At 59.6% G+C, this 12,993-nt stretch overlaps 2 protein-coding genes across 3 annotated transcripts; both read right to left on the bottom strand.

Annotated features, from left to right (window-relative positions):
* Positions 1–964: 964 nt before the first annotated feature.
* Positions 965–5,161, bottom strand: ISLR (immunoglobulin superfamily containing leucine rich repeat). 2 transcript variants are annotated; one of them, XM_074880229.1, is made up of 2 exons: positions 5,060–5,161; positions 965–3,584 (listed from the first exon to the last, which is right to left on the bottom strand). In XM_074880229.1, the coding sequence occupies exon 2, from the start codon at positions 3,574–3,576 to the stop codon at positions 2,326–2,328; it is 1,251 nt and encodes a 416-aa protein (XP_074736330.1). In that variant the 5' UTR covers positions 3,577–3,584; positions 5,060–5,161; the 3' UTR covers positions 965–2,325. The 2 variants fall into 2 exon arrangements, with proteins under 2 accessions (XP_074736330.1, XP_074736331.1); XM_074880230.1 differs by lacking the exon at positions 5,060–5,161 and adding an exon at positions 4,836–4,866.
* Positions 5,162–8,733: 3,572 nt separating this feature from the next.
* Positions 8,734–12,854, bottom strand: ISLR2 (immunoglobulin superfamily containing leucine rich repeat 2). Its single transcript, XM_074880718.1, has 2 exons — positions 12,619–12,854; positions 8,734–12,125 (listed from the first exon to the last, which is right to left on the bottom strand). The coding sequence occupies exon 2, from the start codon at positions 12,117–12,119 to the stop codon at positions 10,020–10,022; it is 2,100 nt and encodes a 699-aa protein (XP_074736819.1). The 5' UTR covers positions 12,120–12,125; positions 12,619–12,854; the 3' UTR covers positions 8,734–10,019.
* Positions 12,855–12,993: the final 139 nt, after the last annotated feature.

Raw genomic sequence — 12,993 nt, 5'->3', positions numbered from 1 at the left:
CCAGGACTTGCACCAGCTGGTGGCCATGGTGGGTCGCGATGGTGATGCCAAGTGCGATACCACCTGCAGCATCCAACCCAGGAGCCATGTGGCATGGTGCCCTGTTTGTTATAAATGAGTGATGCTTAATATTGCTAATAATTTGCCATAAAAGCTGTGAGTAAACTTGGCGAACACAGAGGAATTTACCTTTCTGGTGACAAAACAGCCATGCACCAGCAAAGCTGGGGGGAGCGGCAGCTCTGCAAGGTGGGCAGAGACTTAGGGCTGCTGAGAGCCTAGATCTTATTTTTTATCCTTGCATCAGGCTCCAAACCCTGTTCCCAGCCGAGATTGCAGGAATAAGGTCCTGTACCCCACTATTCCCCAGCAGGCAGGGAAAGAAGGACCCCAGCTGGGATAAAAATGGTGTTAAAAGTTGCATCCTACAAAATGAAACCGAAACTCTCATTGGGGCCGTGATGTTTTTCATCCATTCTGCCTGTAATGGAAAAAATATGCGCCTGCTTGTTTGCATCAAAGGCTGTTCGTGCGAGGAGCTGCTGACTGCTTCTGCCTCAGGAACCCCGCAAAGATCTTGGCACTGTACCCGGACAGTGTTGGTGTATGGCAGCTCCTCGGCTGCCCCTTTTCTTACTCTGCAATTGGCTGAACACTGAACCGTGGGGTTGGAGAGTTTGTGTGGAGGTTTGAGGCTCCGGGCCAGCTGTTTTCAGCTGATTTTGCCATTGCTGCCTCACTTTGTCTGCTGTAGGCAGCGGTGGGGAGGATTTTTGGGTACCCTATAAATGCATCCTCCCTCCAGGGTCATCATGGGGGAATGTGACAGCACAGGGAGGGCTTTGGGGGAGCTGGGGGGAAAGGGGGTGCCTCCTGAGCAAAGAGGGTTGGTGATGAGCTGTGGTACCCCAGATGATGTTGGGACTGGGGGATTTGGGGGTGCACAGAGGCAGCACGCACCAGATTGTTTAAAAAAAAAAGGTATTTATTGCTGTCTGTACAGCTTTGGTTATAAGACAAGGGTGGCTGCAGGGGTCCGTCCAGCTCCCGCAGGCAAGCACTGGCAGAAGACACGAGAGCTTGACCGCCCATGCCTTGGGGTGGGGGAGATCCTCAGCCCCCCGCCATGAGACAAGGGGTTCCCAGCACCCTGGGGCAGCCAAGTATGGTATATATGTCCCGCATGGGAATGCTAAAGCACTTAAAGGAGTGTGTCTATGGCTTATAGGTCAGTACAGCTTCTCTCTGTCATCTGGGTTTTTCCAATCTTTCTTCCTCCTGCTCTATCACACAGCCCCTGCTCGGTTTCCCATCAGAGAGGAGCGCTGGGAAATTATTTTGGTCTCTTTGGGCTCAATCCCTCCCTGCCAGGGTCAGAGCCGGAGCAGTGCAGCTTGGTGGGTCCAGCCCAGCCAAGCGTTTTGGACCGCAGGCTTCCGCGGTGAAAGGGAAGGGGGGAAAAAATGAGCTGCGTCACGTATGAGAGAGGTACTGAGGGTGGCAGGGCCTGATCCTGCTACATGCAGGGAAGGTGCAAGCACCCTGGGTGCTCCCAGCACCCAGCCAGCAGAAGCCCTTTGTGCTCCTGCAGGGATGAAGCCTGTGGGAAAGCTCCTCCTGCTCCACAAAATGGCCTGATCTAAGCCCCTGGCCCCATTCAACATGTCCTACCGTACCCATCCTGCTTACAAAGCACCATTATATCTCTGTCTCACAGAGCCACATGCACTGGGACCCCAGGACCCCACGCCCAGGCTATTGCCCCACTCTCAGACTGTTCCTTCTGCTCCTGGTGCTTCACATGAGGTTGGTGGTAGGAAGGATGCACCTGGCCAGCCAAGGGCCTGGGCGCTGGTCACAGCAGGGATGTCATCTCTAGTACTGCTGGACTGATGGGATCCTCTCTGCAAGAGGTCCCCTCCCTGGTCACAGCTCGCTGCTGGGGGTGGAGGAGGGCTCATGGTGGTGGGCTCTGGGGATGGGTGACGGTCGCCCTGTTGAGGGTGGACTTATCCTGCAGCTGTGCTTTGGTCTCAGAAGGGAAATAAATGAGGAGGTGGCAGAATTGGGTGCCTGGAAAGTGGCAGCACAGTGAGGATCAGCTCTACATCACCCGAGCTTGTTTGAAGCTCTCAACTAACGGAGCCCAGCGCTGACCCCCATCTCAGGAGGGGTTGAACTACCAGCCCTGGGCCTGAGTCTTGGCCCCCTTTGACTCCTGACCGCCCGCAGTTCCCAGAAGCTCAGCAAAGGCATGGCACTACGTGAAGATAAATGCTACAGAAAGAGGGGGAACCCCCGAGGCACAGTTTCCTTCTCCCCCCTTTAACAGCAGAGCATGATGCCCAAAGCCAGCAGGAGGGTCCCCAGGTGGACCTGGGGCACCACTCCTCCAGCCCTGCTCTTCGACTCTCTTGGCATGTGGTAAACAATCACCAGCTTTTCTCCAGCACCAGAGGGATCCATTTCATCCCCCTTGTAGCAGCTCCGACCCCCGAGGTGACTGGCTTGGGGGTCATCTCGGAGCAGATCTTCAGCTGGATTCTCCGACCCAGCCAAGGCCACATTGACCGAGACATCCCGTGTGCCCACATCATTGACAGCGAGGCAGGTGTAGATGCCTTCATCCTCCTTGCTGAAGTTGGGGATGGCCATGGTGCCATTCTTGAAGACCAAGAAGCGGTCTTGGCTCTGCTTGACATTTCCATCCCGTGCCACATTGGGCCCATTGATCTCGACACGGCGGCTGGAGGTCTGGATCTTCCACCTGATCTCCGGTGGAGGGCTGCCCGCCACACTGCAATGCAGCGTCAGGGTGAGGCCATCGTACATGACGGTGTTGTCCAGGTTGGAGAGGTAGGTGAGCTGCACGGAGGGGGCAACGCAGTGGTGGTCGGGGATGTCTGTCACTGCCCTTCCCTTCAGCCTGCCAGGAGCCACACACAGGGTAGACCCCCCCTTGGTGATGGAGACAGAGGTGTTCTCAGTCCACTTCTTCAGCCAGAAGACCTTGCAGGAGCAGTTGAAGGGGTTGTTGAAGATCTGCAGCTGGGACAGGGAGGGCAGGTTGTCAAAGGTGCCCTCGGCCAAGGTGGTCAACTCATTGTCGTTGAGCCAGAGCGAGCGCAGGTCCTTCAAGGAGCGGAAAGCGTCCCAGGGCAGCCCGGCCAGGCGGTTGTTGTTCATCTTCAGGATCTGCAGACCGCTGAGGTTACGGAGGTCCTGCCAGGGGAAATCCGCAATCTTGTTGTGACTCAGGTCCAGGTTCTTCAGGTGCACCAACAAGGCAAAAGTCCCTGGTTCCACCACCCCAATCTGGTTGTAGCCCAGCCAGAGTGACTGCACTTCGGGAACCTCAGCAAAGGAGCCCTGCCCCAACCAGCTGATCCTGTTGGCCGACAAAGTGAGGATGGTCACGTTGGAGGACAACCCCTCGGGTACCTCCTGCAGATCCTTGTAGGCACACTCGGCCAACAGCCGCCCGTTCTTCTTGGTGGAGCAGGAGCAGGCGCTGGGACAGGCCAGGCAGGGCCCCAGGAGCGTGGCCAGCCCCAGGCAGCAGAGCAGGGGCCTCATCCTTCCTCCTGGGAACAGAGATGGGGGGAATGAACAGGACGGGTCTAGCTGAGATGGGGATCTGCTTTTCTTGCCAAATACGAAGAGGAAGTAGCAGAAGAGCGAAGTATCCATGTGATTATCCCCAGCACTTCAGCTGGAAAAGGCTGTTTGAAATATTTCCTAATCTGAAGAAGGCATTTCCTTGCCAAGAGCCTTTGATTACCTACGTGAGTGGGGAACTTCCCCCTAAACCCTCTCCTTCCCCCACTAGAAAATGCCTCTCTTTGATCTTTGATAAAATACCACACCCCGGGATGCTGTTTCCCCAGGTTTTGGGATGAAAAGTGGGAGCTGGGGATTCAGAGTTCACCCTGCTGAGGCTGCAATTAGGAGAAACAGAGTAACCACAGCTCTTTCACAACCAGCCTTCCCCTAAAACCATCAAGTTGTTCAGATTTTCAGCACGCTTTCAGACCTCAAACCAACCCCCCATCTCCATATTTTTCCATGTCATGGAAAAAAACAGCTTCTCAAGTGTTTTTTCTCAGCAAGAGAGTGTGGGGTCCCTGGCTGCTGGAAGTCTTTAGAGCGAAATATTTCCGAACTAACTCCTTACTCCCCTTCTTCTTGCCTTGCAAAGGCGACTGTGCACGCTCGCTTCCCGGCGTCTGGAAGCTGTGTCCCACCAGGGAAGAGGTTAACTGCGGCTCTGCGAGGAGCTGGCAGCGAGACCCCTTTGTCTCTGCCTTGTAGGCAAGTTCTGCTGCTCCTGCCAGTCCCCAACCCTGTCATTTAGAGCAGGAGGGGGGGAGATAGTTTATTGGTAAAGGAGAGGCTGAGTAAGACCTGCACAACAACTGGGGGGGGCCGCAAAATGGGACATAAAGGGTCCTGTCCTGCAGGGATAGACCACCCCAAGACTGGGTTTCAAGGAGTGGGGAAGGAGCCCCGAGGCTCTGAAGGTGATGGAGGGGGGAGACCCCAGTAGTGCCGGGGGGGTAGGGTGGGGGTGTCCCCTTGGTTGGTTCATTTAAAGCCCCTAGCTGGTGTAATTTAGGGGTGCCCTGTATCAGTCTCAGCGCAAGCTGCCCAGCCAGGGGCTGATCCCCATCACCCGACCAACGCGCTGCGGGACGCGGGGAGGGGGGGGAGCAGGGCTGGGGGCGCACCCCCAGGGCAGCGCCGGGTGGGGGTGGGGGTTCCCCGACCCGCTTGAGTTCCCGGAGCACCCCTCCACGCCTGCTCCCTCCCATCCCACCCCCCCGGGGCGCAGTTACCTCTCCCCGCCGCCTCTCTCGCTGCCCCGCGGCCGGGGGGGGCCGAGGCAGCCCGGGGGGGGCCGTGTGAGCAGGGCCGGCACGCCGCATACCAGAGCCGTGAATAACCAGCCAGCTCTCCCTGCCTCCCTCCCTCCCTCCCCGGCCCGGCCAGCCCGCTCCCCCCCGGCCCCGACGCTCCCCGCTGGCCCCCGGACCCCCCCGCTCCCCTCCTGCCCCTTCACCGGCAGCTTCGGCGGGGCTGGAGCCCGGTGGCCCTCGCTCCTCTGGAGACGGGGAAAACGGGACCGCCGGTTCCCTCGGCCCTCGTCGGGCTTCTCCTCCCCTCCCCGTCCCCCGGGCCCTTTTGTTTTCCATGGCACCGACCCACTCCCGCTGTCGGAAAACGGCTGCGGGGGCCCGTCCCCCGCCCGCCCGCCTCCCCCCGGAGTTGCTGCCGGAGCCCAGCCGCGCCCGGCCCCCCCCCCGCTGCCCCCGGAGCCGGGGCCGCATCCAAACCTCTGCCCCCCAGCCCCGCATCTCGGGGGCCATCCTGTGCCACCCCTTGCAGGGGACTTCTGGGGGACAGGGCAGAGGGAGAGCGTTTTCTGGAGGACGTGGGGAAGCTGCTGGAGGGTGAGTTGCCTCTGAGAAGGGGAGAAAGACTTCGGGGTCTCGGGGGGGGGGGGGGCGGCAGGATGCCCCCGCTGCAGGGCTGTGTGGGGTCAGGACAGGGTGGGAAGGAGAGTGGGTGGGTGCCCAGAGGCTGCATCAGGGTGGCAGGAGGAAGGAGGACGAGCCATCAAGGTACAGGGAGGTCACCCGGCGCCGTCTCCTCTGCCCTGCAATAAACTGCTGATAAAAGCTTTTAAAAGTAGATCATGGAGCATTTATCCTGCAGCCACCGTCCTCCAGCCCGGCTCGGGCAGAGGTGGGCATCCAGGACTAGGATGCTGAGCTTGCTCCCTGCCCTCCCATACTCAACCACTGGCTAAACTGGGGTGTGTCTGGTAGGAAACCGGCCTGTTGAGGGGCTGGGGTTGGAGCAATGTGGTGCGAATTGCCCTCACCATGGAAGCACCGAGGCGCCTGCAGAGGTGCAAGGACCTCCATCCCGGAGCAAGCCAAACCCTCTTTGGAAAAGGCCCTGAGCAAGATGAAGGTGGAGCAGGGGGGGAGCTGGAGCCCCCCCAGGAGAGCTTTGACTCCGTGTGTCCCTGCTGCAGCTCCCTGTCTTCACACTTGTGCTGACGCAGCCGTCGCTGAGGCCAGGCTGTGAACAGGCTTGGGGTTAAAAATAGTGCCGTGCAAGGGAGAAAGGGATTACTCTGAATCTAGAGCAGTTCGCTGGGTGGGCTCACAGCGTGGCTGCTGCGGAACGTGCTGGCATGCCGGGTGAGCTGGGGATTTTCTCCACGGGGTCAGGACCTGCTTTGCAAGGCATTTGTGGGGGCTGTCCCTGCCCCTCTCGGGTGTGATGCTCTCACAGACAGGGTCAGCATGGGGGTTGCTCCCTGACACCCCCCCCGGGTTGATATCGGTGGTGCTCGTCACCCTGGAGCAGGGCAGGCTGATGTCTGGCCACAGGCAGATTGTCTGTCAGTGCCCCACGCTGTGAAGCACACCCCGAACATCTTCAGTGCCCACCCGGAAGGGTCTGGGGGCTCTGAACCAGCGGAGGACGCAGAGCACCAAGCCTGATTCTGCCCACTCGCACCTACAAAGCAGATGAAAGATGCTGCTCTGCCCGCTTCTACAGGGACCCCAGACCCCATCTGTGACCCCACCAAGTCACAACCCCTTCAGTGAGCGAGGGCTGCAGTGCTGCCGGTGACCGTACCGCGGGGCATGTGGCAGTGCTCTTTTCCCTTGACTTTTTGATCTGGGATAAGAGATAATTTGAGGATGGGGGGAATGAAAGCTTCTTTATTCTGGGGCTGTCCTGGGCAAAGGGTGTCAGACGCTTTCCCACAGTTTAGGTGACACCATAAGTGTGTGACAGCCCGGGCTGCGTGGGTGCGAGCTTGTCACCATCACGTGTGGGCACGTCCCACTCAGCGCCTGGGCTGGTGGCAAGCTCTGCAGAAGAGTTAATGCCTTAGGAGGGGCTGAACCATCCTGCCAGGAGGCTTTAACCCTTTCCAGGAGAAATCCTTTCCAGTCCCCCCTGGACATGGAGGGGGTGGGAGGATGCCAAGCTCCATCCCTGACCCCTCCTTGTGCCTTTGGGCACCGGGTGCTAATTAGTGCCCTCCTGAAAAGGAGCAAATCTCAGTATAATCCAACATCGGTAGGTAGCTCATCACAGCGAGATTCCCTGTAGATATGTTAGGCGGGGAAATCTATTACTCTCTAATTAAACGGAGGCAGAAATGATTGTTCTTTTTCTATTCCTTATATGTTTCTGAGCGTGAAACTCAATTATAAGTGTATCCGCAGGAGGGGATTTGTCTACAAGGGGGAATCTCTGCTTGGCACAGGGTTTTAAAAGTCGGAGCAAACACCTGGGCTGCTGCGGAGCACCCTCGAATTCCCAGGATTTGGGGAATTTGGGTGGGCACCCCCCTGACCGCTGCCTCTTTGCTTGCCAACCCGCTTTGTCTGTCTCCCCCACACTCCCTGCCGTAGGAGAAAGATGCAGAGGCCGGACTTAAAATAGAAAGCCATCCTCTGGATGACGGAGAAATGAGTGTTTGCTTGAGAGGGGCTCTGCTGGGATGTGGAGGCTGCGTTTGGGGAGGGTGAGGGGCTTCAGTGGGGCCTCAGGGGCCACCCGTGGGTGCTGGCGAGTGGGTGACCATCCCCACACAACGGCAGGACGCCGCCTCTCAAGCAGGGACACTAGGAGGGCATGTGGCTTTGGAGCTCCAGATAAGAAAAGCAATCAAAGGCAGCCTTAAATCTTCACTGTGTAATTGTGGGCTTAAATCATCAGCGGGACGAGAGGAGAGTGCTCCTGGCCGGGTGGGGAGGGGACGTAAATCCACAGGGCACCTTCTTAGCACCCCCGGTCTTGGGGCTGGGAGCACCTGGGGACTGGGGTGACACTAACCCCTGCCCAGGCAGCCCTGTCCTGCCCCTGGCATGGCTCTGCGGGGCAGCACAGTGCCGGGAATAGAGTCATGTATGTACATACATACAGGGCATCTATAGGAGACAAGCGCTGGGTGTATACGTGCACGGAGAAAGAACATGTGGGTGGTGTGGGTATTCAGCGTGTATTTGTACATATATTGAGCACACATATTGTGTGTGCAGAGACACGGAGAACTTATATAAATTCTATGTATATATTGTATGCGTTCTTACTGCATGTGTATATGGTGTATGAGTATTGGTATGTGTGGAGAGAGAGCGTGTATGTGCTGGGGGAAAATATTGTTTGTATTTTTCTATATTGTGAATTTATAGAGAGTGTGTCTGCAGAGTATATAATACATTTGGTTTATTATATTTTCACACATATGCTGTATTTATGTATATTTATATTGTGTGTATAGGCTGAGTACACATGCGACGTGTGTGCATATAACAATTATTTGTGCATATACGTAGTGCGTATAAATAAAATGAGGGTGTACAACATGGATATATATATATAATGTGTGTGTATCTATATATACAGTATGTGTGTGAATTATATGTAATATGCACATACATAAATACAGAAATATAACATATATACTGTATGCGTGCATGGTGTATGGGTGGAAATATATATAGATGTATATTTTTAGCGTGTGCGTGCGTGCTTTGCCTGTGGCTGCGGTGATGTGACTCCACGCCGTCGCCCACCTCCTGGGGGTCCCCTCGGCCGTGCCGGGCTGTACCGGGCTGTACCGGGTAGAGCCCGGGGCCGTGGGGAGGGGGGGGACCGGCACACCCTCCCCCTTGCCCCCATCAAACACAGACCCGGCTCCACTTTCAATCCCTTTTATTGACTCTTTCACAGACAGAAGCTCGTAGAAAGGCGCCCGCGGCTCTCGCCGGCCCCGGGGCTCCCGGGGACCGGAGTTGGGGGGGCGGCGGCGGCGACCCCTCGCCTCCCAGGGCCGGGCCCCCCCCCACGCCCGCCCGCCCGCCAGCAGCGCGGGCGCGCCTACGGCACAGACACTTGGCTACAAGGCTACTCTACCCAACACACATCGAGGGGCCCCGCCGGGCCGGGGGGTGCGGGGGGGGACCGGGGTCGGGAGGGGGGGGGCGGGCCGCCCCCCGCCACCCCGGGGAGCGGGCGGGGGGCGCGGAGCTGTCCAGCCCCCGCCGGGTGCTGAACGGCGCCGCGGATACAGGGGGGGGAGCGCACCGGGGAGCGCACCGGAGAGACCCGGCACCCACCGGGCAGCAGCAGGACTCTCACCCCGTCACCCACCGGGCAGCGGGAGAAGGAGGGGAGGGCGGGGGGGATCTCAACAAGGAGTCCTGGCACCCACCGGGGAGCCCTGGCACCCCCAAGGGAACGGAGAGCACCACCGGGGAGCGGCAGGGACCAGGGAGCCCCGGCAGCCACCGGGGAAAATAGGGATGCACCGGAGCGCTATGAGTACCCACCGGGGAGCGGCGGGGACCCAGCGGGAAGCGGCGCGGAGCGGGAGAGCGGGGAGCAGGGAGGATAACGCCGAGGAGCGGCGGGGACCGCACCGGGCTGCGGCGGGGTTCGCACCGGGGTTCGGCCGGGTCGAACGGGGGAGCGGCAGGACCGGACCGGGGAGCGGAGGGGACTCACCGGGGATCGGACCGAGGAGCGGCAGGGACCCGTCGGGGGCTGAACCGTTTCCAGAAAAAAGAAGGTTTTAGGATATCGGGCTTTTTTCTTTTACCCTTTTTTTTCTCTCTTTTTTTCGTTTTTTTCCTTTAATGGGAAAGAAAATACGGGGCGAGCGGAAGGCAGAGGCGGGCGGGGGACCGGGAATCGTTGCGGTGTTGTCGCCGAGCCGGGAGCGAGGACCGCCGGTACCCAAAACGGAAACGAAATTGGGGGAGAAACGTCCCGTTCGCATCGAGCATCCCCGGGGCGAAGTCCCTTCCCGAGGACCCCCTGCCTGAGGGAGGAGGAAGAGGAGGAGGAGGAAGGACAGGCGGGCGTCGCTGAGGATGCTTCGGTCTTTCCTCGGAGGAAAAGCAGCGGCGGTGCCCCGGGGGGGGGGCGGGGGGGCCAGGGGGAGGTGGGGACCGGGGGGGGTGGCGGAGGGGGTGCGGGGGGGCTCAGCGGGGGCGCTGCCGGTAGTTGCCGTTGATCTCCTGGGAGATGGTGACGGCCTCGGCGCCCAGCGGCAGCTTGTCGCTGTACTCGGAGCGGACCTCGAACTCCTCGCCGTTGGCTTTGGACTGCGACTCTGCCATGGAGCTGGCTGCCACGCTCTCCTCCCGCTCCATCTCCGGAGCCCCTTCGGCTTCTCTCCTCCTCCTCCGCCTGCCTCCTTCCTCCTCCTCCTCCTCCTCCTCGTCTTCTTCCTCCACGTCCGCTTCCCCTACCTCGCTGGGATTGTAGTTCTTCTCAGACTCCAGGTAGGAGGCGCGGGGGTCGAAGTCGGCAGCCATGTGCTTCTCCATCTGGTCCGGGTTCTGGGCCTTCATGATGAGCTTGTAGGTCTTCCCTTGGTACTTGGAGAGGAGGTGACACCACGTGGCCCCCATCAGGGGTAAGGTGGCCAGCACCAGCAGGAAGATGCTCACAACCACGATGATGATGAGCGAGGGGATCTCTTTTTTGGTGGTGAAGACCACTTGGACCTGGCAGTCCTCCCCCAGGTAGGTGAGACACACGGAGTAGTTGGTGCCGGGGTTCAAGCCCTGGAACCAGTACGAGTTCACCCCTTCCTCTATCTTGGACCACTGGACCAAGGCGTGGCCCTGGCTGCTCTCCTGGCACAGATAGAGCATCCTGAGGTGGACCTTCTCGGGCTGCATATAGGTGGGCGTGAGCTGCACCCGGGCATCGCGCTCCGACACATCTAAGGCGATCACCCCCAGATCGAACGTGTGCTGCTTGAAATCACCGCTCTGGTTGAAGGCGTGGTTGGAAATGTACTTGCTGGTTTGTGTGGAGCCACACTTCTTCTCAAAGGGTGGAATCTGGAAAGGGACTTGCCCATCTCCCGTGGACTCTGTCCCAGCTGCCAAGGATGGTTGGCTCTGCCGGGTGGGACTGAAGGGTTTGTTCCTCTCATCGGGCATGAGCACACTGTTCTTTGCTCCCTTGGCACCAGGCTTCTTGTCACCTGGCTGTGCTTTACCCCCCAGCGGGTCCCTCCCAGGCTGCAGTGGGTATTTCTGGGTGCCTGCCACAGCCACATTGACCGAGGTCTGGTTGCTCCCCATTTCGTTGGTGGCCAGGCAGGTGTAGGTGCCTTCCTCCCGCTTGCTCAGGTGGGGAATCACCAACGTGCCATTCTTGAAGACCAAGAAGCGCTCAGGGTCCTGTTTGGGGAGGTCCTTCCCAGCACTCTCCTTTGGGTTCCCATTGAGCTCTAGGGTTTGGCTGGAGGTGCGGATCTTCCAGCTCACTTCAGGAGGCGGGGTGCCCGTCACGGCACAGTGCAGTGTCAGGGTGAAGCCATCAAAGAGCTCTGTGGTGTCCAGGTTCGGGTAATAGGTGAGCTGCACGGTAGGTGAGGTGCACTGCACGTCCGGGATCTTCCCCACCGGCACTCCTCGGAGCTGCTCCGGGAGGGCACAGGTGATGGAGTCCTTCTCAGGGATGGAGATGAGTGTGCTGTCCATCCACTTCTTCAGCCACTGGAGCTTGCAGGAGCACTCGAAGGGGTTGTTGTAGATCTGCAGGTGGGAGAGGGAACTAAGCGAGTCGAAGATACCCTCTGCAAGAGCAGTGAACTTGTTGTTGTTGATGCGTAGGGACCGGAGGTCTTTCAGGGTGTGGAAAGCCCCCTGAGGCACCAGAGCCATGTGGTTATTGTTCATCTTGAGCAGCTGGAGAGCGCTGAGGTTGTAGAGGTCCTGCCAGGGGAAGTCCACGATCTGGTTGTGGCTGATGTCGAGGTTTTTCAGCTGCACCAGGATGGCAAAGGTGCCAGGCTCGATGGAGCGGATCTCGTTGTGTGCCAACCAGAGGGAGGTGACCTGGGTCACTTCCACGAAGGAACGCCGCTGCAGTGAGGTGATCTTGTTGGCCGAGAGGCTGAGGGTGGTCACGTTGGAGGGCAACCCCGTGGGCACCACTTGAAGATCCTTGTAGGCGCAGTCGGCGAACTGGTGGGCGTACTTGTCCACGCAAGCGCAGGGCTCGGGGCATGCCCGGGCCAGGCCGAGCAGGGCCACCAGCCACAGGGACAGCAGCGGGGCCATCTCCCCCTGCCGAGGGACACAGGGGGCTCTCAGGGCTCCCGCCCCCTCTCCCCGCCCCGCTCCCGGCCCCGGTCCCCGCCCGGCGAGAGGCGGCGGCGGGGCCGCGCCCCATTGTCTGTGCCCGGCTCCCCCCGGCTGCCGCCCCCTCGCCCCTTGCTCCTTCTCACCCCCTCTGCCCCCTTCCTCTCCTCTCCCCCGTTTCCCTCCCTTTCCCCTCCTCTCTTCCCTTCTCACTCTCTTTTTCTTGTCTTGTTCGCGCTTTTCCTCCCCCCCCCCAATATCTCGTTTTCTTTCTTCTCTGCTTTAATTTCTCCTTCTTCTATTATTTCTTTCGCTTTTCTTTTTTCTTTCTTTCTCCTTCCTGCCTTTTCTCTCTTCCTCTCCCCACTTTTCTCCCTCCCTTTTCCATCTCTCCCTAGTTTTCTGCTTCCCTAATTTCCTCTCGCCCCTGCGCCCCCCTGCCCCGCCTCGCCGCACCGGGGGTCACCCCGCGCCTTACCCACTCCTAAGTGGCGTTAAGCAACACGCAGCCCTTCTCCTCGCCGTTACCGGTCCTCCGCATCCTCTTCCCGATCCCCGTCCTTGTGTCACGGAGGAGCCTCCGCCAGGCCGGCCACGACGGTGAGGGGCGCGGCGAGGAGGTGGGGGACCCCACCCGGACCCCCGCACCTCTCCGGGCTGAGCTGCGAGCCGGAGCGGGGCCGTACGGGCACTGGGCTGCCGAGGAGAGAGCGAAGGGAGGAATTAGCATTTCTGCCAGCCTCCCCCTCCGCACGGCCGCCCCCTCCCTCCTCGCCACCCCTTTCCCATCCCACCACCCACCCACCGCCGCCGCTCGCCAGCCTCCGGCGGGGACGGAGCCGGCTGCTTCCCG

Source organism: Strix uralensis, chromosome 11, assembly GCF_047716275.1.
Source record: "Strix uralensis isolate ZFMK-TIS-50842 chromosome 11, bStrUra1, whole genome shotgun sequence".
In the NCBI taxonomy this organism is placed as follows: Eukaryota; Metazoa; Chordata; class Aves; order Strigiformes; family Strigidae; genus Strix; species Strix uralensis.
This window is presented reverse-complemented; position numbering and strand designations above follow the sequence as displayed.

Bases quoted from the DNA above. Each gene is read 5' to 3' on its own strand.
- ISLR (XM_074880229.1), bottom strand. From the start codon at position 3,576: ATGAGGCCCCTGCTCTGCTGCCTGGGGCTGGCCACGCTCCTGGGGCCC.
- ISLR2 (XM_074880718.1), bottom strand. From the start codon at position 12,119: ATGGCCCCGCTGCTGTCCCTGTGGCTGGTGGCCCTGCTCGGCCTGGCC.